Here is a 24,741-nt window from a genome sequence, read left to right as displayed (position 1 = left end):
ACTCGTTCCACTATAACAATCAGATGTCCTCTCAACTTTCAATGCGTCGTCAGTGCGTCTTAACTTAGTTGGTTTTGAGGCAAGGTTGAAAGTATTCTACCGAGTTCTTTCAAGACACTGCCTCTTTGTCAATCATTGTATTTGGTGACACTATAGGTAGCTTGTTATTACTGGCTGACATGCACCACGTCCATCGCTCCAAGAAGACATGCCAACTGGATTGATTCTTCAAGCTGGGCAATGATATCCCCTTCCGTCACAGGCGTCTTTATAGTCACTCATCAGTGAGGGTGCATTTCCTTGTACACTGACACAGAGCTTGATAATCCAACCTTGAAAGCAAAGACTATATACACAGTACCAACAGACCACCAGCACTTGATACAGGAATGTCAGAATGGCAAAGACGAGCTCGAAAATCTGCATGATGTGCCGATGGCCACCTCAGTGTTACAATGCATGGATGTCCACGAAGCACACCAACACCGAATTACGTTCTCCTACGCAAGGACCTGGAATTGGATCAAAATTGGATCAACGACATTCTGTCGAGACATGCATTTCTGGAGACGCTATAAACTATCAGCGCGAAATTAGTTGCAACTATATACATGGAAACCAGCATCACGATATATCTGTTACTTCACGGTCGACAAACAAGACCAATTGATAAAACCCGAAAACCGCACGCTCTTATCAGTAAGAGCATTACTGGTATTACTGACCGAAAATCTTTATCTCGATAGGCCTCAGGACGGCATACATCACAGCCGAGAAAGCGAATCCCAACTCAAAACCAACGTCGCCGCCGAATGGAGCCTTACCGGCATGGAGAGCAATGGGTCCGACCCACCATGATTGGCTCATACCGGTGATCATACCAGCCACGCCGAATCCAAAGGCAATAGAGGCAGCGATTCCAAAAGGAAGCTTGTCGCGCTTGTCGTAAAGCTCAGGCCGATATCCTCCAAATCCACGCTTGAAGAGGAAATGATCGGTAAGTGCAATGCCAGAGTAAATGGACAACCAGTACGCAATGAAGTTCATGAAATTCTCCAACACAGTCTCAAAGTGAGAGTATCCGGGAATGGCAATAGCCACAGAGGCACAGGAGCCCAGAAAAACCCAGACGAATCGGGGCACACGCTGGGAGTAGCGGCTCAGAACCTGAAGAGTCAAGGCCACCGAATAGATGTTCGGACAGTTGTTGGCGATGATGGAGAGTGCAAGGATGACGAGGCAGAATTTACCGAATCCGCCAAGAGGCTCAAGCACAGCATTCAACAAGCCTCCGTTTCCGGAGGCGTGGTAGCCCATCTGATACTTGTTATTGCCATCGTCGATTCCTGTGGCGGTCATAACCGCGATTCCCAGCATCTGACAGAACAAAAGCGGAGTGATGAGGCCAATCCAGGCGGAGAGAAATATCTTGCGACGACTCCGATTAGCGGGCTGGTACACAGTATAATCGGCGGCGTAGCTGGTCCATCCAGTAGCGAAACCGTACACAGTCGAACCAAAGGACAAGACACCGCCCATTTCTGATGTCCCAACTTCCATCGGGAGGTTCCTGAAGTCTCCCGAGTGGGCGAAGGTACCGAGAACAATCATGAACACGATGAAGGTGGGGATCCAACTCCAGTATTCATAGGCATGCACAACCTTGTACCCAGCGAATGTGATGAGAAACGTGCAAAAAGCAATTATAAGAATGCCAGCGAATCCGGGAACGTCGCCGTTCACTGCATTGATGAGCTGAGCGCCGACGATGGCGTTGGCAGCGGACCAGCCCACACAAGCGAGCACATTCAGAATAGCAACTGAAGGAGCGAGGATGTTAGCACCTGCTACTTTGAAATGACAAAGAAGTGAAATTATGCAAAAATACGTACTGAACTTGGTGGGCCACCAGCCGAACCAGAACCTCGAAAGCACCATCTGTCGTAACCCAAAGGCAGCACCGAAGCACGAGAAGAAGCAAACGGTCAAGACACCCAAGAGATTGAAGAAGAGGCAGGTGAGAATTGCATCGACGAAGCCGAGATGAAATAGCGACTTTCCGAGGACGCCAATGGCGAAGGAACTGACCACCATGTTGGCCGCCAGCCACTATGTTGAGTCAGTTTTGGACATTGGCCCAGCGGTACCAGCCCGAAGCTGGCAAGCCATGAACAATTGCAATCAGAAACACACCATGCTGCCAATGTTGAGATATGACGTGTCCGTCCGTTCATCGGCCGGTACACGTTCGATACCTCGCTGCTCAATGTTGAGCTTTCCGGCCAGCCGTTGCAGCCTGGCGTACCACGAATCGCCATATACAAATGTTTCCCCAGGCACAGCACCATCGCTGCTACTGTCGAAAGGCCTCTTCTCCACCTGGGGAGCTTTCTCAAGGTCGTGCTCAACACCACCGAACGTTATGATGGACTTGGTGCGATTGCACCGTGTCTCAACGTGGTTTGAAACAACTTGAGTCAATCCCCACCACTTAAGGAGGAGAAATGAAGTTAATTATAAGAGTAAAGGAAGAGCCCTACAAGCTCAACGACCAGGTAAGGTGAGGAAGAGAGAGAAGGAAGACGACCACATCTTCCTCTTTTTCCTTTTCCTCTTTTTTTCTTCTGACAGAGGATGGGGCAAGAGCCGATTAATATAGGTACTGGTTTCGCGTGCTCAGATAAAAATCTTTCCCAAACAGGGTTTGGCCTACGCAGCTCTCAATCCTCCTGGGGCCCACCGTGAGACAAGATCTTACCAAGAAGCACTCATGATAACGCTTCACTAGAGGTCCCGTTTGGTAACGAGACCGAAGACCAGCCGTCACATCCGCTGGCCACACTCCACAACCGCGTTCTACTGAGTGGCCGGAAATCCCAGTCGCGTGTCCTGCAGGAAATCGCAGGTTAAGCATTTTTTTCTTGTTTCGAAAGTAGTTTCGGGTCCCCGCTTTCGTTCCAGAAAGAAAGGGCGCAAGCCTTCATTTACACCAATCATACCTTGCATTTTCTCGACACACCATCGCTAAGCAAAATTAGCGTTGTCTGGACCTGAGGCGGGTCGATATGTACAGCATTCTTATTGGATACACCATTATCTATCCCCACCCTGGACCACGAGTGGCAAGAGAAATACTGATAAGGACTCCTTCGCTGATAGGTACCTCGACATTCCGGATGCTAGGGAAAGACATAGAGAGGTAGGTACCCCGTACTACTGATGATAACAAACTCCATAAATTGTGCCTGATGATTATGATCATCTCTCGAACCCTACGTGAAAGACACGTTATCTATGCCTGTTATCGCCGAGCATCTTACCCCGGAAGATTGACCTACTTCCTTGTCGTTATCATCCAGAGCATGGCTGACGCCGACCGTTCGGACCTTTTGCTTGGCAATTCTCTGCGTTATCTAGACTATGCTGCTCAGCACATGCGATCTGCATTAGACTTCGTAACTGATGAGGACGGTAGCATAGCTGGAAACCATTTTCATTAACATGTGCGTCATCAGTCTCCGAGATTTGAAGCCTGTCACAGAGATAGGGTTAATCAATACTAAAGGGCCTTGGCATATCCTGGTTCCATCCATCTCGACCTGCCATCATTCGTCTCCCCAGATTTCTACCCCGGCATTGAGGGGTTGCTGGAAGCTAAATGGTCTCGGAAACCTACGTGCTTTATTACTGGGATAACGGTGATCGCCGTCCTCCATTTATGCTTATTAGGGTATCTCTGATCTATCATCTGACGCAGGCAAAGTCTAAGCGACATATGCTTTACTTCAGAAACGTGCATTAGCAAACTGCGATTAATCTCTGCGATGGCCTTCATTGGATATTGATGAAAGGACTGCTATCAATACCTAATCTCAAGGCTTGTGACTGTCTTGAGATTGAAGCAAGAATGCGCTCATGGTGATCAATTGCCCGGGGTCGAGCTATCGTTTGTTACCTATCATAGCAGCCATATTGCGCTGAACCTTTGGCTGTTGATGACTTTCATTAGCAGGACGCTTCTCAACACTGATTGGTTTCTACAGGATGAACCACGAGGGCCTCCGGGTTCACCCTTTTCACAAATTTCACAACTTCTACTCTATGCCTTGAGGATTTGCCTTCCCTCGAGTGACCAACCTGCGGTCCGGAGGATAGATACACAAGTCCTAACGCAGGTCTGCAAGAAAGCCTACATACAGCATCCCAATATCAAAGATGCATTGACCGAAGGTTTAAATACACGCCAACACATCTGTCCGTCATAATACAGCAGACTTGACAGTTCCATTGGTTATTCATGAGCCATTTGATACAGACGGCCTCCGCAGTCCCCACTCAGGACCCATAATTCCGGACCTTAGGGCTCCTCAGCTTACCCATCGGCAGGCAAAAGCGAACACCGCGCAAAGCCGAACCGAATGAAATGGATACCGAGTCGGAATTCGGGATGTAAACAATCAATGCACCTTACTAGCTGTTTCGTTATGCAGTTGTGCACTTATTTCGTGGCATGCCTGCGTTCATATTTACGGATGGTCTCAAGTGATGGTGTTGGTTAAACACACGCCTTAATCTTCTGCTGGATCTTAATTCATTGAGTCAGGTGTTCTGTGGTCGATGACTGACTCGTAACTTCTGGTTGAGCATTTGGAAGTTCTACAGTTGAGCCATAAGGTTTTCTAAATTTGTTATGTGTACGTGGTACGCCTTGCTGGAGGCGAGGATAGTGATCAGCGAGTTTTAGTGCTGAGACTCCAGCGTAGAATCGTCGAGGGGCATTGCCTCATACCATGTGTCCGCTACGCTAATGCGATCTACCTTTACCTCTTGTCTTCGAGGATTGTCTACTATTTTCAGGGTCCCTATACGAGTAATAGGCTTGAGAATAATCGCTCCAAATTTTGGTAGTCAATGCAGAATCAATCACCCCGCCCACAAATCTATGAGCTGGACGTCATCCATACACAATAAGTCATGAGGTATAGCGTGCTATATACGAGAAAATAAGAAAAAATCTACAGCTTGGCAAGCATCCTGTTACCCTGCTTCAAGAGAGCAGCAGCGTCCGAGACGATCTCGTCGACGATAGCCTTGGCGGGCTTCTTCTCCGAGACCACAGCGGAAACCTTACCCATCAGGAACGGGCGAGCGTTGTCCAGAGTCTCGTCATCAACATCGTCACCGAGGTTCTCGAAATCGTGCTCGACAGGGATGACTCCCTTGGATGTGAGCTCCTTCATCTCCTCTCGGCGGTTCTCCTCCCAGTTCTGAATGTATGCGTTGTTACGGACACGCATGGGACGACCCTGGTACATATTAGCCGACCATACCCATGCATTCGGCATGTGGACTTACAGTGAAGATGATGGTGCGAACATTGTCCTCAAAACCAGCGGTGCGCACAGCCTCCTGGTGAGCAACAGGAGCACCGGCCTCATCGGCGAGGATAAAGCGGGTACCAATCCAGACAGCGGAGGCACCCAGCATCAGAGCAGCGGCGAGGGAGTTGCCATTGAACAGACCACCAGCAGCAACGACCTGCACGGGCTGGCCAGTCATAGGGCTCTTCTTGCCCTGGCACAGCTTGGCAACGGTAGGGATGAGGATGGTGGTAGGCACATCACCAGTGTGACCACCACCCTCACCACCCTGAGCGCAGATGATGTCGGCACCAGCATCAAGGGCCTTCTGAACGTGCTTGGGGTGACCAATCATGTTCATGTAAAGGATACCAGCGGCGTGAAGTCTTTCCACGACGTGCTTGGGAGGCACACCGACAGCAGATACGAAGAGCTTGGCGCCTTCTTGAATGATAATATCGACCAGCTCGTTAAGCTTGCCCTTGGTGTAGTCGTAGCTAGATAAAGCCGTGTCAGCATCCTGGGTCCCAGCATGGACTTTTTGTATGGAAAGGAAGGAGTTCTGACTTGGTCTTGCGAGCGCTTCCTCCGACCTGAGGAAGCAGAAGGTCGACACCAAAAGGTGCGTTCTTGTCGTGCAGGAAGCTCTTCAGCTCTGCAATCTGTTCACGGAGCATTTCAGGTGTGTAGCCGACACCACCGATAACACCCAGGCCACCAGCATTGGTGACAGCGGCGGCCAACTTGGGACCAGCGGCCACGTTCATACCTGCCAGCAGGACGGGGTGGTTGATCTTGAGCAGATCGGTGAGGGTGGTACGGATTTGCTCTATGGAAGAGACAATACGTTAGCACGGAATTTCTTTCAAAGCCATAGCGAGTCTGTAACGTGGAACAGTGCAATCATGATGTGGGCTGAATCTGAGGGCAGTGAAGCTTACGAGGAGAAGCCATGGTTGGAGATGGGGACAGGTGAACTCGGATGCTAGAGGAAACAACGGAATACAAAGATAGGGATCAAAGGATGATAGACAAGAGGAGATGATCTGGACAAAGTGGAGGGTATCAACGGCGCAACTCTAATAATAATAATGAGAATCTGGAGAAGAGCAAGGCTAAGCCGGGGAACCGAGGAGAGGAGAAACGATAGCATGATCTCCTAGCACGAGCCTCGGCTGAACAGGACGGCCGTGTCAACGTGTACCTCTCTCCTCTCTCTCCGCTCTCCATGGCCGAGCATATGCGCTTTGGTCATTTAATGCCGAAAGCCAAGCCTGTCGCTGACTAAGGGGTGGAGATATTTCGTTACGATTTAATGCCTTATATCTCAGGCAGCAGCATACGTTGACCAGTGCCTGAGGCATGAGGGATGACAGCTTCCCACGTGACTTACTGAAGTTGAGCAGTTGCGACTTCACCGTCGTGACGTATGATTCTTCAGACACTCGAGCATTGTAACGCAGCGGCATTTTGTGGTGTTTTGGCCAGACAGCATGAGACATTGCTCGGCTGTTAGCTGGCATTTTAATGCTGTGTCACTAAGGTCCGCTGCTTGTAGCTCTCCTCTGCGGCAGTCTTCCGGCGTGCGCCTGTTGCTGTCCAGTCTACCACAACCATCAAACGAATCGCTGGGGAAATTTTGTATGCCAGTCTGCATAGGATATCATCACAGTCAGACGAAGAGGCAGGTTCTCTGTTTCCTCCGAGTACCATGTTATTTATGTACCAATATAGTCTAACCTAGACCATAGATTTCTATCTTCTTCCAGCTTAAGTACGTATCTGAGAGACATAAGCCCATTAAAACCGTCCGCGCTCACTCAGTATTGTGACTGGGAGTCTTTGTGGCCTCTGGCCCTCCCGGTGTAGTTTTTGAGGCTAATATCCGTTTCCCAGGGCCGCCGACATCTAGCTATCTTCATAAGCGAATTTTGCCTAACTTGAAACCCGGGAACGTCAGTAATGTGTCTTTAAAGCACGTGTCTCAACACCAAAGTTTCTCTACCGCTCATAGGAATGCATTCAATGCCGGGATGAACCAAGATAGTCCTCCTATGCACCGGGCCTACATTGCCCTTGGGAGCAATGTGGGGGAGCGGGTCGAAATGATTGAAAAAGCTTGCAAGGAGATGGAAAGGGCTCATATCAGGGTCAAGAGAACGAGCTCTCTCTTTGAGACTGCGCCAATGTATGTTCTTGATCAAGACCCTTTCATGAATGGTGTTTGTGAGGTCAGTTACCCAAGCATGCTTCGGGGCCATATATTGACTGTCTTTGACAGGTGGAAACCAGCCTGGGGCCTCTTGAATTGCTGGACAAACTGCAATCAATCGAGCTGGCTCTAGGTCGAAGGAAACTTATTGAGAAAGGCCCACGGTCCATTGATCTGGATATTCTCCTCTATGACCAAGAAGTGTTTTCCCACGAGCGTCTCAACATCCCACACAAGTTGATGCTGGAACGGGATTTTGTCCTACGCCCCCTTTGCCAGTGAGTATTGTGACGATCGAACGCAGCTTGCACTAGCGTCACAGACTCATGGATAACGAATAGGCTTATTCCTTATGAATTGCCACCTATTCCCGGACAGAATAGGACCTACCTATCCTACTTTAAGTCACTTCCGCCTCCAGAACCAGTACCAGTGGCCACCACCCACATATCCCCGCATTTCCCACCGCTGCGCTCTACAGATCCCAAACGTCCAACTCACATCATGGCCATCCTCAACGTGACCCCTGATTCCTTCTCCGACGGCGGCAAGCATTTCTCGCAGGACCTCTCCGCCCTCACCGAGACCGTGCGCAACCTCATCGCAGCCGGCGCAACCATCATCGACATCGGCGGCGAGAGTACCCGCCCAGGTTCAGCCCCAGTCGGCGAAGCCGAAGAGCTAGCCCGAGTCATCCCAGTAATACGACACATCCGCACCGCCATTCCCGAAGCCAACAGCATCGCCATCAGCATCGACACCTACCGCGCCAAAGTAGCCGAGGAGGCCTGCGCCGCCGGCGCAGACATCATCAACGACGTCTCCGCCGGCACCCTCGACCCGGAAATGCTCCCCACCATGGCCCGCACCGGCAAAGCCGTCATCCTAATGCACATGCGGGGCACTCCCTCCACAATGACCAAGCTAACAGACTACCCGAACGGCATCGTCCAGGACGTCGGCGCCGAGCTCCGCGCGCGCGTCGCCGCCGCAGAAGCAGCCGGCATCCGCCGCTGGCGCATCATCCTCGACCCTGGTCTCGGCTTCGCCAAGAATATGCCTCATGATCTGGCCATCCTGCGCGATCTGCAGCAGTTCCGCACCGGTATCGAAGGGCTAGAGTACTTCCCCTGGTTGATGGGGCCGAGTCGGAAGAGATTCATTGGTCGGCTGACGGGCGTGGAGAAGGCGAGTGAGCGCACTTGGGGCACCGCGGCGACTGTCACGGCTAGTATTGCTGGTGGAGCGGATATCGTGCGTGTGCACGATGTCAAGGAGATGTGGCAGGTTTCAAAGGTGGCGGATGCTATATACCGTGTATAATATCAGCAGTTTCGTCAGCAGTTTTAAGAGTGTTGAACGGCTTGATGAAAATTTAGATAGATGACTCTTTCAGAATAGTGCAGTTTGGACATGCTACTGGACGACGGGAAGTGGCAGAGGGCCTAAATGATGATGCTTACTGTAATGTTGCCGGGGCTTAGAAGGGTTGCGTCTCTATCTGGCTTGTTCATATCCAGGGTCTATTTTACAAGGCGCCGCACTCAAGAGTAGACAAAACCTCACCAAGATTATCTAATCGATGGAGAGGCTGGTAAACGGAGTACAAGAATCCATCAGCATCACCAGAATTATGATCAGGAGACAAGTCTGAGAGCACATGTAGCCTCTCATAACCCAGATGCTGGCACAATGGATGATTTTCAGTCTAAGGAAGGATATATTGATGAGTGCATAGATACTATGGGAAGAACACTATTTGAATGAACAAAAAGGCTTGCTGGGAATGAAGTAGAAACAAGCATGGTGCGCAGCTTGCTTGCACTGACAAGAAGAAAACATCGACAAATCAATTTGCAGCATCTAGCTGTTGAGATAGCTGCGGATAGCTCCTGTTCGAACTGTTAGTCAAAGGTTAAAAGTCGAGAGCAAAACAGCGGTACGTACCCTGCAATTTGACGGCACCTTCACCTACAAGCTGTGTCAAGTTTTCGAGATCATCACCGGCCGTGATACCGAAGCGGCGAACGAAATCCTTGGCTGCACTCTCAAGATCGCCGTAAGTGTCATCACTGGTCGCGAAATCATCCTCCGGACGACCAAAGTAAGCGTTGCTCGAGATGGCGGTTGCCCCGTCAAACTGGCGGAGTCGCTCTTTCGCTTCGGCCTGCGCATTAGGGTCGAAGCGATCCCGTCCGAAGAACTCGTCCGACGAGATACCCTTCTGGCTGCCGAATCGGGACCTGGTGCGCTCAAGTTCCTCCTCTATGCTTGGTTAGAAACCAATAAAACTGGCCCAGAGATGAAGGAAATAAAACAAACCATCTTCAGCGCTCCTGACCGGAGCAACAGAACCGAATCCCAGCTTTTTGGGAGCAGCAGGCTTTGCGCCAACAGTCTGGCCGAATCCCAGTCTTCCAATACCCATTCCGAGGCGCTCCACTTCACTGGCGCTTCGTTCATGAGATTTCCTTGTGGACCCGAAGCCACCTGCTCCTGGGCTAATGGGAGTAGGAGAAGCGATAGCGGTGGCAGCAGTGGAAGCCTTGGCTTTGGCATCGGCATCGGCTTGCTCTGCTTCGGGGTCATACCCGAGCTTCTCAATGCGCTCTGCCTCCTCCTTTGCCTTTCGTTCCGCCTCCTCGAAATCGATGGCTTCCGCTCCGCCAATCTTCTTAGCACCCAGCTTAGGCGCTTTCTTAGCGCCTAGAACGCTGCCCTTCTTCGCGGTAGTTGTAGACGAAGCCTTCCGGACAGAAGCGCTTGCCCGGATAGCGGTCGGAGCAGGCGAAGAAGCCTCCTTGTCCGAGGCCGAAAGAGGCGATTTCGAGCGAGCACCATTGCCATTGGCACCAGCGTTCAGGAAGGGCGACGCAGTCCGGCTCACCACTGGGGGCGTACCTGTGCGCGAAGGTGGGTTGCTGGGTCGCTTGATAGACGGCTTATCCCATGAAGAAAAGAAATCGTCGTCCGCGTCACCAGCAGGGGTACTTGATCCGTCCGAAGTAGTGCCAGCGGGAATGTCTGTGACCACGACCTCCTCGGGATATCTGAATAAGACCAAATCAGCATTTCTGTGTGTGGTAGAGTCGAGAATCACTGAGTGACGAACTGTTGAGCATCCTGCGCAGCCCGTCTTTTCAACTCCTCCTTGTACTTGACAGCAGCGTTGCAGGTGTATTTGACCTTGACGTCCTTGCTAGCTAAAGCGGCGGATCCTCCATGCGATTGGAAATACTTGGTAGCCGATTCGTTTCCGCCGACTTTCATAATCCGAAGCTGGTCCCATTGCCATTCTGTATACAACATAGTTAGTCCTCAAGACATGTGACAGAGGCCGTGGCAGCAGGGGTTCCATACGGTCGAGGTTCGTGGAACGAACAAAGGAGATATGGACACCAAGATTGCGGTGATGGGCTGAGCAGTCAAGGCACAAGTAGATACCGAACGGCACTGACGACCATGTCGGGTTCTTGGAGCCGCAGTCGAAGCATATCTGTTGAATAAAACGCAGATTAGCACGGTAATAGGCGAGTTAAGGAGGGGCAATGCGCACCTTGTTTGCGGGCTTCAACTTGAGCTTCTCAAAAATCTTTTGAGACTGCGCTTTTGTAGCACTCATTGTGACTGCAGTCTCGAATCAGAATGTAGGAACGAAGCCGAGAGGAAACGTGCCTCGAGCGAGCTGCACGGAAAGTCCAGGTGTCTGAAGGGGAGGGAGAGTTCCAAAATGCGGCGAACTTGGCCGGAGCGTCTCCTTTGACGATTTGCGCAACAACCAGGTAATTTTCGGCTCCTCGGACGGGTTGTCACATTGGCGACGATGATGACTTTAGGCGAAAAACGGACAAAACGATCAAGTCTACGCAAAATTAAACACAGTAGACTTAGTAAATGGATTGCCCAAGGTCATATAGTCTTATTAATCTCGTCGAAGATGGACTCCAGACGCAAAGCACAGGGTCATCTATACAATGCAGGTAATACGTCTTGTATTGCAATTACAGCGCAAACTGTTCCTGAAAGTTTCGAGCCGATGTTGGAACAAGACTTCCCACGTGACCCACTGCATCCAGGGCCCGTCCCCACATGGCCGAGTTTCGATATCGCGTGCAATACTTTGATGGATTATTTGCCGGATTTGAGCAGATGATAATACAATTCCGCCTTGACGTTAACCTGGGACTGTGTATTCTAATGAATAGTCACCCGCTTCCCAATACACTGAGTCATGATGAGCCCTCATCTCCTCCCAAGTACTTCAATTCCTAAGGCCTCGGCCGCCTTACTCTTGCGCCCAGCGTTTCCCCGCATGACGACTTTGACACGGTTCTACGCAACACATAGCGATCTCGGTGGAGGTTCTGGTCCCAAGGCGAGCCCGAGACGGAGAAATGTCACAGTGTTATCCGATGATGGGCGATATGAGTGGGGAGAATTGAGCGGGAGGGAAAAGGTTGCGCGGGCGACGCAGCAGTCGCTCAACTTTCTCGTCATAGTAGCTGGCGCGGTCTTGACGGTGAGATGATATTCGACCTTAACATCTCGCTCCTGGAGAGTCTTCTGTGGTGGCCAGTCGGTCTGACAGCAGTTAGGGCGGAGTTTTCTACCTGCTCTATACAGAGGTCTTGTCTCCCAACAGCAGGACATGGCAGTTCGAGAAGGCTGTCCAACGCATCAAGGACGATCCGCGATGCACGGATTTGTTAGGTGATCGAAGAGAGATTAAGGCATATGGAGAGAGCACTGGAAGCCGATGGGAGCGGAATAGACCTATCGCGTAAGAAATTGTCGCCGTTGGACTCTTTTCTCCCGGAAACTGATGATAGCGGGTCAGGACTTCAACGTTTAAGGATCGACAGGGTCGCGAGCATATGAAGATGCATTTTCATGTACTTTGTCTTACCTTTAGTACTCTGGAGAAATGCTGACCCTTTATAGGTTGAAGGGCCACTCAACTCCGGAATCGTGATTGTGCATATGATGAAACCCTTGGACAAGGACGAATGGGAGTATCTACTTCTCGCATTGGATGTTAAAGGTCGGTGTCCCGTTCCGTCTCAGGTTCTTCCTCGTACTGACTTTTTCCAAGGGCATTCGCGTGTCATCCTAGAGCAAGCCCAAGAAAAGCCTGGTGTGGCCAAGGCGCTGAAGATCTTTGGCATTCAGTGGCGATAGTTGCTCATGGAATTGCGCCTATGCAATGTATCCTTCCGGTCAGCATATATCTGATCGACCAACGAATGTCCCTGTGACTCCATATACGGGCGTACATGGGAGCCTAGACCAGCCGGGGCCGTCGTGAATGGGCGTTACTAGCTGTCTGCTAGGCTCAGGTCAGCTCCTCTTGAACCGGCCAGGTTTCTCTTAGACCAAAGCCGGTTTGAATCACGATCAGTGCTCACACTGAACACAGCTTAAAGACCAAACATTTGGTTCATGTATAAAATTTGTATTATAGATATTTGACGCATGGGAAGGGCAGTCTGGTTGGGTTTTCCCCTCGGGCCTTCTAAAGCACTCACTTGCGAGTTTACGTATGCAAAACATCGGCAATTTTGAAGAATGCATTAAAGCATATCATACTCGCATTCAAATGACAACACATTATCTCTCGTAACACATAATCTATAACATTTTTCTTTTCAACAGCCTATATCCGAGGACCTTCCAAGATTGTCTTGGCAGCCTCTGTCCGCCACCAACTCTTGCCCTCCTCGCCGGGGAAAGCAAACGCATCCATGCTCTCGGGCTTCATCTCCACACTGTATCCAGGCTCCATGGGAGTGACATAGTATCCATCCTTGACGCTAGAAGGATGCACGAAGTGCTCGTGCAGGTGGTCCACATACTCCAGCACGCTCTTCTTGCCGCTGACGACGACATAGTCGATGGTGCTCAGGTGCTGGGTGTACTCGGGCAGACCGACACCACCGGAGTGGGGGACGATGGGGACGCCGAACTTGCGGGCCAGCAGCAGGATGGCCAGGACCTCGTTGACACCGCCGACGCGGCAGGCGTCGGCCTGGAGGACGGTCAGCGCTCCCGCCTGCAGGAGCTGCTTGAAGACGACGCGGTTCTGGCACATTTCGCCGGTGGCGACACCGATGGTGCCGTGCGGGGTGTTCTCGAGGGCCTTCTTGATGGCGGCGTGGCCGAGGATGTCATCGGGGGAGGTGGGCTCTTCGATGAACCAGGGCTTGAACTCGGCAAGTTGGTGCATCCATTCGATGGCTTCGGGGACGGACCAGACCTGAAGACACAAAGCGTTAGTTCAGTAGCTTAAATCGGAAAGGGAGTGGGATCGTACCTGGTTGGCATCCACCATCAGGATGTTACCCCGGTCGTAACCGATGGCCTCACGAGCGATGGCCAATCTGCGACGGTCCTCCTCCACGTTGGCGCCGACCTTGAGCTTGAAGTGCTTGTAGCCCTGAGCAACGCTCTCCTTCAGCAGCGCTCGCAGCTTATCCTCGGTGTAACCGAGCCACCCGGCACTGGTGGTGTAGGCCGGCACGGCCCGGCTCTCCTCGGCCTCCTTGATACGCTCCTGCTTGGTGGGCTCGACCTCCTTGAGGAGCGCAATGGCCTCCTCGGGGGTGATGGCGTCTGTGATGTAGCGGAAGTCAATGCAGCGGACGAACTCCTCGGGAGTCATGTCCGCGACGATACGCCAGACGGGCTTGTTGAGGGTCTTGGCCCACAGATCCCAGAGAGCGTTGACCACGGCTCCCAGGGCAAGGTGGATGACACCCTTCTCGGGTCCGATCCAGCGCAGCTGGCTGTCGGATACCAGGTAGCGCCATGTCTTGCCCCAGTCGGCGGTCAGCTCGTCCAGGTCCTTACCGACTACCAGGGGAGCGAGAAGGCTGATGGCGGCGCAGACGATCTCGTTTCCACGGCCAATGGTGAAGGTCTGTCGCGGTCTCAGTTAGTTCTTTCTTTGCTCATATTTGTAGAAACACCAAGGGCTTGATGCGTACCATGCCGTGACCAGCGTATGACGAGTCGGTGTTGATGATACAGTAAGCCGCCGAGTAATCACCCGCAGCGTTCATGGCATCGGAGCCAGTCTTGTCGAGGGAGGTCTAGTCCATTCTTTCTTAGCCAATTGACCTGGTAGGCTGTTCATCGAGAGCGGCGCAACTTACAGGAAACCTCACATCCCGGGTGCTGAAGCCAGTGATCTTAACCATGACGTCTGCTCAACACTCGCGTGGGAAAGTAGTCTAGACAAAGGTCAACGTCAATCCCAGATCTATCAGCGCCTCTACCATCATTGCGCATATGGCGATTGAGCCAAAGACGCCGCGACAAAACTGACCTCTGAAATGCGGGGGAATAACAATGTAGTCAATTCAGTGCACCAAAGTCAGTGTACACTAGGTCAATGAACCAAAAGCAATCTCAATCCCAACTGAGAGAGAGAGCAAAGACAAGAGAAAAGATTCTTAACTACCCCTCCAAGACATGGGGGGCAGACACGCCAGATATACATTCCTCGGCGCCCTCCTCCCCTCAGGCTAAATCAAGCAATCCAGAACTGCGCTGCGGAACAATTACAACAATTACACTGTCTGCTGCGCCTGGATTGCTCCGGGGGATGCGTGGGACTGCAGTGCCATTGGCGGAGGAATTGTCCTAAGCTTTGGTCGGTGTTTCTCCGCCAATGATATAATCGCTCATGACCATCGGGCCGCCTCCGCGTATTTTATTTTCGACGCCCGTATGAGACCATGAAACGGTTCCTGAATACTTAATACAGTAAGGTAGTATCGATAAGGTATACTAGAGGTGGTCGCGAGTCTGTTCCCAATTTCTGCGGTTTCATTTTTGATCATCTGGAGGGCTAGGACTGAACTACGGTATCAGACAGATGAAAGATGAGTAAGAGAAATGCGATTGGCGTAGCTGTTCCAATGCGACGTGGGAGCACTAGCGGGGTTGCTACAAGCATACAGATACCTCAAGCCAGGCTTGTTGAGTGATTTTGGATATGGAGATGAGGGATGGGAGTAAGGACAGATGAACTATTCAGAGGACTGTACCCCATGTCGAGGTGGATATCAAATTAGAAGCACCCTATCAGCCCCATACAGCCAGCCTCATCGAATCTCAACCTATCAAATACAGACCGATCATGCTGAAAGACCTCTCTTTTCGCTTTCCGAGAAGAAAATTATCATTCGCCACAACTTGCGAACCAGTACCTCCGCCTCTTCGTCAAGTGCCTGTAGACAATTGGGTTAGCTCTGCTGTGGGATCAATTCGTTTCGGGGATCTCACCTCCTCCAGCTGTTCCACCAGCTCCTGAGGATGTCCGTGTTTCCGGACATGCTCTTCCACCACGTCCACCAACATCTGCTCCTGCACTCCGAGGTACTCCACGATCTTCTTCTCGACGAATGGCTTGAGCTGCTCTCGGAGCACAGACTCATCCACAAACTCCCACTTGACGTTCCACTTCCATAGTCCTTCCTTGTCGGTGGGGATTTCTGCCGCCAGCTGTCGAGCGGCTTGCGCCCGCTCCTCGTCGGAGAGACCGGCCGCTTCGGCAGCACTGTCGAACTTGATGGGAATGAGGGGTCGCCTGGCGGTCGCCTGGGGCTCTTCTTCGTCCTCCAGCAGCCCTTCGACTTCGGCCACTGTCCGGCGGGTGGTGGCGGCTTGAGCCTTCTGGGCTGCAGCGCCAAGAGAAAGCTTGAAGCGCTGCGGCTCCCTGGGCGCCTGGGTACGTGCCTCCAGCTCCTCGGCTTGGCGTGCGAGGAAGTCGTCCGCCATGCCACGTGCCTGCTCGCGTTGCTGCGCAGACCGAGCGCGCTCTCGTTCTTCGGCCGCACGGTCAGCCTCGTCGTTGCTGATCTCGCGAGCACGGAAGGCAGCACGGCTCCGAAGCCATGCGCCCCGATCGGCATAGTAGTCCTCAACCTTGCGACTGGCCTCGATGTCATCGTTCCATTCCCGATACCGCCGATCAGCCTCGTCGCGAATTTCTTGCGCTTTGGCCTCCTCCTCCTTATCCCGCTTCTTCTCACGCTCCAGAGCTGCAGTCCTGCTCCGTTCACGATTGAGCCATCGCCGTTCCTGGTCAAGGAACTGCTTCTCCATTTCAGCCTCTCTCTTCTCTTGACGTCGGCGTTCTAGCTCTTCGTCACTTGCATCGGTATCCTCATCATCTCTATCGGTGTAGACCACAGTCGCACCGTTGATTGCGCCTCCATTGACAAACGACACTCCTTTCTGGTAATCTTTGGGGATTTGTACGCCGAACCCCTTAGGCCCTGAAGGTGCATTTGGCATGCCACGGTCTCGTGGACCAAGCGGCACACCATTGGCCCCGGCAGCAGGTCCACTAGGAGCGCTAGGCGGAGGAGAAGCCAGGCGATTAAGGCGCGAGCCGGCATTCCGTGCTCGCTCCATGGACTCAATCTCCTCCTCTCGCTTCAATCGTTCAATGTCCCTGCGGTTGCTGCGCTCTCGGAAAGCTGCAATCTCCTTGGCAACAGTCTCCCTCATTTCAGGAGGAATGTCGGACAGTTCATCTTCAACCGTGATCGGAATCGTGACAACTTCAGCTGAGGTGCCATCGGCGCCTTCAGCATCCTTCATCGCGGTGTCTCCTTCACGATCAATGGCGGAGGAGTCTTCCTTACGGGTTGGTGAGGTAGGATGGAAAAGTTCGGAGAGAACGTGGGCGAGTTTGCTACGCGCAGCATCAAGCCGCGCCTGACGCTCCGCCGGATCCTGTTCGCCCCTGGAGTTTTCATACTGCTCCAGATAGCTCAGGGAACTATCGTCAACGACCACCTAATCGCAACATGGTCAGATGTGTAAAATGAACCTGAAGGGCAGTATACGAACCAGTAGTGTGCTCTTTTCCACCACCTCCTCCTTCTTGTCACCCTCCTCGGATGGCGTTTGTCTCTTGACCGGCACTTCCACGTCCTTTAGTATTTCTACAGCAGTACCGAGACTTTCAGGGTCCTCGTACTCTGCGAAGCCAAACTTGCATGGCTTATCATCGGCATCCGTAGCGCGGATCCACCGCCTGAGATTCCCAGCGGACCGCAAAATCTTCTCGATGCCCTCGTCGCCGCCAGCGCCCTCGGTAATACCCCCAACAAAGATAGTCCTTACAATCTCTTCCCTCGTCGGAGGCTGCAGCTGCATCATCGCATCTCGTACATTCTGGCGCTGAGACTCAAGACTCGTTGAACCCAAACCCGCACGTCTTCCCGGAGCCTCGCGTTCCTTGCTCGTGTCCGGAGTAGCTGATTTCGAAGGGCCGGACGTCCCAAGTCGGATCACAGGTGCAGAGAAGTTGATGTTGGGCATATTGGGGGGAGGTTGAAAGTTAGGAGGGAATCCCGCAGGTCGACCTGGCTGCGGTATGTTTGCCTGCTGCATCCCCGGGGGAGGAGCGGTCCCCGGCGCTGCCATTCCAGGAGGAGGAGCTAGGATGTATCAGTACATTGAAGAGATGGAAAGACACGCGATGAAAGAACAGTGTATACTCACCCATGCCAGGAGGAGCTCCATAGGCTCCATAGTCAGGAGGCCTGCCATACAGACCTGGAGCTGCAAAATTGAGTTAGCGCCTTGCACACCGAGGGATCAAAGACTTCAGAATTGCGCGTAGTGGGCATACCTTGGTAAGGATTGTACATCACGGCTGGATTCGCCGCTCTGATAGCGACGGACAGGGAAGGTGTGGAAAATATCAAATACCGGCAGAACTAGCTATGCTTTTCGGTGAGAAATTGAAACTCTTGATTAAATAGAAAGGCAAGAAAGGAAGAACCACCTGCAGCAGATGATAGATGAGAATTCAGGTCTGAGGAGTAGATCAAGTGCTGCGATCACGGTCGGAGTCGGCTTGGAGAAACTTGCGATACAGTCGGTCGTGAAGGCGGTATGGTCCGTGCATTTCCTTTTTGGGCATTCGCCTGTCTTGTGAAGACCATCTAGTGACTACTTCCATACAACTGCACTCTAACAGTGCTGCAGAAGCCTTGTGAATTATTCTATGACTTAATATTCACCCTCATGCTCTCGAACATATGTACCATACCTAGTGAGTTAACATTACTCTAATCACCTCTCTGAGACAGTTCCATACCCTTCTAATGAACAAGTATATATCCCGTTGCATATGGCCTATTATGGCCAGAAACACAACGTAGTATTCTGATCCATGCAAGTGGTTGTAGGAATGCTAAGACATCGACAGAAGAAGCTGCCAAACAGATTCCATGATTGTAGCCAAAGGAGCTTCCTAGAATCTATGTGTGAAGCGCGAGCCTCAGCTTAATAAGAAGCAGGAGCGCAACCGTGCAGATAGACTGGAGAGCAGAGGATCAGTAACTCTGTCAAGCAAAGACCAGAATGTCCAATTGTATCAGCAACAATACGGGAGCAGAGTGAAATTGCTGTTATGCGCATGATCACCGTTATAGACCGTCCATACGGAGTACTCCTTTACCTTTTAGCCGACCTTCTAGACCAGACCCCGCTAGTATGGAGTCTATGGACAAGGTAGACTCTATGCACAGGACTTTGAGGATTATCCTCATTAGACTCACCGGCAGACAGTACACCACTGGGACACGGAGGTCCTTGGCCTTTGACTATGGAGGAATGGCTCTCGGATTGCTCAGGGAAGTTGATGCCGGAGTACAGTCGTCCATCATTAACACATTTTCCGAGGAGCACCAGAATCTTCAAGTCAGCTGGATAGACCTTATCACATCTTCTATTTACATTACTGCCATTGAGTATTATTATCATCTTCTCCAAGTCTAGAACGCGCTAGATTACCAAGAATACCAGAGTCATTGCAATCAATGTAGACAGGGTTACTGCGGAATTGTAATTCCACCCTGGGGGCGTCCAGATGATTTTAGGAGATTGGACAACATTCAAACCGTCATGAATAATGATTTACTAAACATCAGGGAGTATGATGGACTTTATTCGAAATTATCCATCTTTCCATCACTCCTGGTCAGTAGTAGAGAGGTAATATTCGGATAAATTCAGCGCTGGTCCCTCTGCCCCACGTCAGCCCCTCCTAGCGGACCCCAACAGGCCGGTTGACGACATACATAGTAGTACTCCCTTACTAGTACCTCAGGTAGTACCAGCAGAGCGACAGCTATCGTAACAGGTTCCGAGCAGGCTAACTGAGCTGTTTTTCCCGGCCTTCATCATTGCCCTCTCTGCTTCCCGCTTCTAGAATTTCGTCAACTCCCTTTCTCTCCTCCATCTATCTATACCCTCAGACTGAATCAACTCCTCACATATCTCTCTTCACTTTTAGGTACGGAATTTATTTATTTGCGCGACACTCCTCAATCTGCTGCATTCCCTTCTTAATACCCCTCCATCTCCTGCCCCGCACTGACGCAAGAGCTCTCCTACTACAGACCAACTCAACCTACACAGCAGTCACAATGCCTGGTTTTTCGCAGGCTACGGAGCTCGGTGCCTGGAAGGAGCTCCAGGAGCACCACAACTCCCTCGGACGCAACATTGTCCTCAAGGAATACTTTGAGAAGGACCCTCAGCGCTTCGAGAAGTTCAGCCGTACCTTCGCCAACCCGGTTGACAACACCGAGATCCTCTTCGACTTCTCCAAGAACTTCCTCACTGAGGAGACCCTTGCCCTCCTGGTAAAGCTCGCCAGAGAAGCCGGTGTTGAGGAACTCCGCGATGCTATGTTCAAGGGCGAGCCCATCAACTTCACCGAGAACCGTGCGGTTTACCACGTTGCTCTGCGCAATGTCACCAACGAGCCCATGCAGGTCAACGGCAAGAGCGTCGTTGAGGATGTCAACTCCGTGCTTGAGCACATGAAGGAGTTCACGGAGCAGGTTAGAAGCGGTGAATGGAAGGGTTACACAGGCAAGAAGATCAAGACAATCATCAACATTGGTATCGGTGGTTCGGATCTGTAAGTTTGCTACTTACCTTTTACTTGTTTGCGTTGCTTCCATCCCCAGGGGTAATTCTTTCGCTGAACAATTGCTTACACCCAATAGCGGCCCTGTCATGGTGACCGAGGCGCTCAAGCCTTATGGCGCCGAGGACATGACCCTTCATTTCGTCTCCAACATTGACGGCACCCACATTGCCGAAGCTCTCAAGCACTCCGACCCCGAGACCACTCTTTTCCTGATTGCTTCCAAGACATTCACCACTGCAGAGACCACCACCAACGCAAACTCCGCGAAGAAGTGGTTCCTTGAATCTGCCAAGGATGAAGCCCACATTGCTAAGCACTTCGTCGCTCTCTCCACCAACGAGGAGGAGGTGACCAAGTTTGGTATTGACAAGAAGAACATGTTCGGTTTCGCATCCTGGGTCGGCGGTCGCTACTCCGTGTGGAGCGCCATTGGTCTCTCTGTTGCCCTCTACATCGGCTTCGACAACTTCCACCAATTCCTGGCTGGTGCTCACGCCATGGATAAGCACTTCCGCGAGACTCCCCTCGAGCAGAACATTCCTGTTCTCGGTGGTCTGCTGAGCGTCTGGTACAGCGACTTCTTCGGCGCCCAGACCCACCTCGTAGCACCTTTCGACCAGTACCTGCATCGCTTCCCCGCCTACCTGCAGCAGCTGTCCATGGAGAGCAACGGCAAGGCCATCACCCGCACTGGAGAATACGTCAAGTACACCACCGGCCCCATTCTGTTCGGTGAGCCTGCCACCAACGCCCAGCACAGCTTTTTCCAGCTGCTGCACCAGGGTACCAAGCTTATTCCTTCGGATTTCATCATGGCTGCTGAGTCACATAACCCCGTCGAGGGCGGCAAGCACCAGCGCATGCTTGCCTCCAACTTCCTTGCTCAGTCAGAGGCCTTGATGGTCGGAAAGACTCCTGAGCAGGTCAAGACTGAGGGCGCCCCCGACAACCTGGTGCCTCACAAGACATTCCTGGGTAACCGCCCAACCACCTCTATCCTCGCCCAGAAGATCACTCCCTCCACGCTCGGTGCCCTCATTGCTTACTATGAGCACCTCACCTTCACCGAGGGTGCTGTGTGGAACATCAACTCCTTCGACCAGTGGGGTGTCGAATTGGGCAAGGTTCTTGCCAAGAAGATCCAGAAGGAGCTGGAGACACCCGGAGCTGGTGGTGACCACGACGCTTCCACCAGCGGCTTGCTGCTGGCCTTCAAGAAGAAGGCCAACCTGGCTTAAATCTTGTTGCCAACATCGGTTGGCCAAGTCAAAACAAACTACAAAAATGTAATTCTTCACGACTCATGAGTGATCGCTTCTTTTCTTCCATAGCACACAATTGAAATGAAAGTCATCCATTAATGTTGCCCATCCCGTACGGAGTAGAACACTTTTAGTTCTCTTGGGCGTATATCGAGTTGTAATAATAGAACCAGACATTTGGAATCAAATGAGGTTATAGGTATCTATGTGACCGAAGTTGAATCGCAAAGAAAGAAAGATATCACGACTATCTATTCACGATGGGCGTTGGCATTAGGTTGATTGACCGGTGGGAGATCCTTGCGGCGAATTGGGGGAGACTCATTGTTGATCCCGCAGCAGCCACATGTCCAGTGTCCACTCTGGCAAACTCCGAATTTATTCCACGAGGGAAGCTCATACGCCTCTTTGGCGTCAGATCCTCTAACATGTTCCTTTCCCAGAGGCGATTATCGCATATACCATTCTTAGCCCGCTATTATGCATTGATAATCGTTGCGCTATCGCAGGTCACGGCGGCGGGGAAGAGCGATGTCGCCAGTGGCAGGGCTGTATACAGCTATGGACAGCCTATGCCGGTGACCTGTTTGAACCGGACAATGTAAGTCATTCTAGATGGTGATCAAAGAGATTCGGTCTCGTTGAATATGACATACTAATTGCTTGTTCAGTGACTCTGGAGAACATGTAATTCCTCCCCTTTTCCGGTGTCTCCTTGCCGTTTGTTGCTGGGCAGGCCGATGCTGAGATATCTGTCTCACGACACAGTCCTCAATATGGCGTACCTCTGGCTGACAGCTCTCTTCCTGTACAGATCACAGACAACCTCGGCAAGCTGCAATACATTCCGTTCCCAACCTGCAACGAGACCTTCCTCCCGCTTGCACTCCGCTACGGCGTGACAGAAACAATCAATTGCACGATCAGCTCGCTCCCCGACGAGCTCTACCACCTCCTGGAATATTACGTCCACTCGGATGTACCACTGGCCTGTCGCGTGCCCACAGCACCCCTCGCCCCTTCCGCGCAAGCAGGCCCATCCCCTGATACCAAGAAGAGCGAAAACACCGACCTCTCCCCGCTCGACAATGGCGGACCGGCATACACACCCCTTACCTTCGCTCTACAGGGCACCCTGCAGCGCAGCCACCTACACATCTGGACAGACATGAACGTCGTCGTACACAATATCCCCTCGGCCTCCAAGACCAAGAAAAGTAACCGGAAGAGCAAGCATGCGAGCCCGGGGTACGTCGTGACCGGAACCGCGTACTCGATCCCCGAGTTTGACGGCCCACTTCCGAAGGACAAAGACGCTGACGAGGACGACGCGGCTGTGGCTGTTTCCGAGGCGGCGCGCGATCCCTGGACGGCCGGCCACGGCACGAAGGTTATTCGCGGTGAGCCGCTCACGTTCACCTTCCATGTTAGCTGGGTTGAAGGCGGGAAGGGGATCTGGTGGCCTGCTGGGGGCCCGGATTCTGCGGAGGGATCGTCTGGCGTGGCGTCGTTCTTCTCCAGGTTGTTCTTCTTCGTGCTGGCTGCGGGTGTCGGGGCGGTTGTAGCGTTGTACTGGGAGCGGAATGGGGCGCGCCGACGGGCTGGATGGCGCGGAGATGGGATTCTGGGTGCCTCTGCTCCTCGTGGGAAAGGGTCAGTTGGGATCGCGTATGGCAATGGGGGTAAAATAAATGGGTATGGGGGTTATTCTCCTTCGAGCACTCCCTCTGTGGTCGCTGCTGCTGGTGGGGGTTATGGATATGGGGGATATGGAAAGAAGGACTGAGGGGTTGGATACGACTATATGCGGATGATTGTATATCTCATGTCTATATTTCATTCTGACGAAAATGAACTTCTTGAATACCAATCAAACCGGACCCATTGTTTTCTGGACAGATACCAAATAGAAAAAAATAGTTAGAAATAGTTATACATGATCGAAAGACCTTTCCGCAAGCACTTTGTTTCGCTCGCGGAGTCCACATATCTCCCTCATCCCAGTCCCTGAATCTGATGCATACTGTCTCTCTATGTACACCAGTCCTCCAAGTCCACCACGTAACGCATCTTACCATCCCTGCGCCCTCATACGCTGGATCTTGTTCACAGTCTGCTTAAACGAGAACTTGAACAACTTCCGCCACCGCTCCATCCTCAAGTTCTTCCGCATCTGGCCCCTCCGCACATGGAACTTCTGCGCATGCCACTGCGCCCGCACCTTGTTCGTCGTGATATTCCCCTGCAGCACACGCAGCGCCGTCGTCAGATCCACCCCCTTCTCAGGCTCGACGTGCACCTGGCGACCCAGCGTAGGTCCCAATTTCAGCTCCACCCGGCGGAGCGGCTGTTTGTAGCTGTCTGTCTCCGGGGCCATGCTGACCGCGCGCGAGAGCGAAAGGGGGTCGGAGGAATGGCTGCCTTCTGTGGCATTGCGGTTGGTGTTGTTGAAGTTGAGTTGGTCGAGGATCCGGTCGAAGTCGGCGGAGTTGGAGTTGGATGCTGTGCTGCTGCTGCTGGTTTGGACCTTGGATTGATCCTGGGGCGACGCGGAGGTCGTAGAGCTCGGTTGGTCCTGGCTAGTGGGAGGAGTTTGTAAGAGGGAATTGGATGTTGAGAAGTATCGGAGGGCGTCCTGTCCGCGGAAGATGATGGGTTGTGTGGTATATAGTGAGGTTGTCGGCCTCAGGCGGAGGCATCGAGCCAATGATCGTGCCTCCATCTTTGCAATATGGAGGAATTGGTGATAGTATGAAGAGGGGAGGGAGTAGAGCCGCTAATCTCAAAAGGCAAATATGGTTGTTCGTGAAGACAGAGACCAGTGCTCGGCGTAGCTATATCTCGTTGGAAATCTGCGGACATTCTCAAGACGGAAATCTGCACTCACGTGACTTGACCATGTGTCTGGGGATGCTCCGCAGCCGAAACGACTTAACATCTGAG

The 24,741-nt window shown here is 52.1% G+C and overlaps 10 protein-coding genes across 10 annotated transcripts; 4 read left to right on the top strand and 6 right to left on the bottom strand.

Moving 5' to 3' along the window:
- Positions 1–717: 717 nt before the first annotated feature.
- NFIA_085310 (cytosine permease) lies at positions 718–3,193 on the bottom strand (the record flags this gene model as incomplete). The annotated part of the gene is made up of 4 exons (XM_001260474.1): positions 718–1,820; positions 1,893–2,109; positions 2,194–2,490; positions 3,164–3,193. 4 exons carry the CDS (start codon positions 3,191–3,193, stop codon positions 718–720), a joined length of 1,647 nt encoding a protein of 548 aa, XP_001260475.1.
- A 1,822-nt stretch (positions 3,194–5,015) lies between these two features.
- Positions 5,016–6,314, bottom strand: NFIA_085300 (nitronate monooxygenase; the record flags this gene model as incomplete). The annotated part of the gene is made up of 4 exons (XM_001260473.1): positions 5,016–5,306; positions 5,356–5,857; positions 5,928–6,189; positions 6,302–6,314. The coding sequence occupies 4 exons, from the start codon at positions 6,312–6,314 to the stop codon at positions 5,016–5,018; spliced, it is 1,068 nt and encodes a 355-aa protein (XP_001260474.1).
- Positions 6,315–7,393: 1,079 nt separating this feature from the next.
- On the top strand, positions 7,394–8,895 carry NFIA_085290 (folic acid synthesis protein; the record flags this gene model as incomplete). Its single annotated transcript, XM_001260472.1, has 3 exons — positions 7,394–7,591; positions 7,642–7,850; positions 7,914–8,895. 3 exons carry the CDS (start codon positions 7,394–7,396, stop codon positions 8,893–8,895), a joined length of 1,389 nt encoding a protein of 462 aa, XP_001260473.1.
- A 540-nt stretch (positions 8,896–9,435) lies between these two features.
- Positions 9,436–11,194, bottom strand: NFIA_085280 (ADP-ribosylation factor GTPase-activating protein; the record flags this gene model as incomplete). Its single annotated transcript, XM_001260471.1, has 6 exons — positions 9,436–9,464; positions 9,520–9,837; positions 9,895–10,622; positions 10,685–10,868; positions 10,933–11,068; positions 11,129–11,194. The coding sequence occupies 6 exons, from the start codon at positions 11,192–11,194 to the stop codon at positions 9,436–9,438; spliced, it is 1,461 nt and encodes a 486-aa protein (XP_001260472.1).
- A 609-nt stretch (positions 11,195–11,803) lies between these two features.
- Positions 11,804–12,750, top strand: tim21 (the record flags this gene model as incomplete). The annotated part of the gene is made up of 5 exons (XM_001260470.1): positions 11,804–12,091; positions 12,168–12,352; positions 12,410–12,464; positions 12,514–12,613; positions 12,665–12,750. The coding sequence occupies 5 exons, from the start codon at positions 11,804–11,806 to the stop codon at positions 12,748–12,750; spliced, it is 714 nt and encodes a 237-aa protein (XP_001260471.1).
- Positions 12,751–13,225: 475 nt separating this feature from the next.
- On the bottom strand, positions 13,226–14,768 carry NFIA_085260 (mandelate racemase/muconate lactonizing enzyme family protein; the record flags this gene model as incomplete). The annotated part of the gene is made up of 4 exons (XM_001260469.1): positions 13,226–13,825; positions 13,883–14,488; positions 14,556–14,660; positions 14,724–14,768. 4 exons carry the CDS (start codon positions 14,766–14,768, stop codon positions 13,226–13,228), a joined length of 1,356 nt encoding a protein of 451 aa, XP_001260470.1.
- Positions 14,769–15,710: 942 nt separating this feature from the next.
- Positions 15,711–18,239, bottom strand: NFIA_085250 (uncharacterized protein; the record flags this gene model as incomplete). Its single annotated transcript, XM_001260468.1, has 5 exons — positions 15,711–15,803; positions 15,859–17,379; positions 17,434–18,026; positions 18,091–18,150; positions 18,221–18,239. The coding sequence occupies 5 exons, from the start codon at positions 18,237–18,239 to the stop codon at positions 15,711–15,713; spliced, it is 2,286 nt and encodes a 761-aa protein (XP_001260469.1).
- Positions 18,240–20,024: 1,785 nt separating this feature from the next.
- On the top strand, positions 20,025–21,774 carry NFIA_085240 (glucose-6-phosphate isomerase; the record flags this gene model as incomplete). The annotated part of the gene is made up of 2 exons (XM_001260467.1): positions 20,025–20,524; positions 20,613–21,774. 2 exons carry the CDS (start codon positions 20,025–20,027, stop codon positions 21,772–21,774), a joined length of 1,662 nt encoding a protein of 553 aa, XP_001260468.1.
- Positions 21,775–22,226: 452 nt separating this feature from the next.
- NFIA_085230 (uncharacterized protein) lies at positions 22,227–23,584 on the top strand (the record flags this gene model as incomplete). Its single annotated transcript, XM_001260466.1, has 3 exons — positions 22,227–22,399; positions 22,470–22,485; positions 22,613–23,584. 3 exons carry the CDS (start codon positions 22,227–22,229, stop codon positions 23,582–23,584), a joined length of 1,161 nt encoding a protein of 386 aa, XP_001260467.1.
- Positions 23,585–23,869: 285 nt separating this feature from the next.
- Positions 23,870–24,520, bottom strand: NFIA_085220 (mitochondrial 37S ribosomal protein bS21m; the record flags this gene model as incomplete). Its single annotated transcript, XM_001260465.1, has 1 exon — positions 23,870–24,520. The coding sequence occupies one exon, from the start codon at positions 24,518–24,520 to the stop codon at positions 23,870–23,872; it is 651 nt and encodes a 216-aa protein (XP_001260466.1).
- Positions 24,521–24,741: the final 221 nt, after the last annotated feature.

This window comes from Aspergillus fischeri, genomic scaffold, assembly GCF_000149645.3.
Source record: "Aspergillus fischeri NRRL 181 1099437636264 genomic scaffold, whole genome shotgun sequence".
NCBI classification, from domain to species: Eukaryota; Fungi; Ascomycota; class Eurotiomycetes; order Eurotiales; family Aspergillaceae; genus Aspergillus; species Aspergillus fischeri.
Note: the sequence above shows the minus strand (reverse complement) of the source record. Positions and strands in the feature narration are given on the sequence as shown.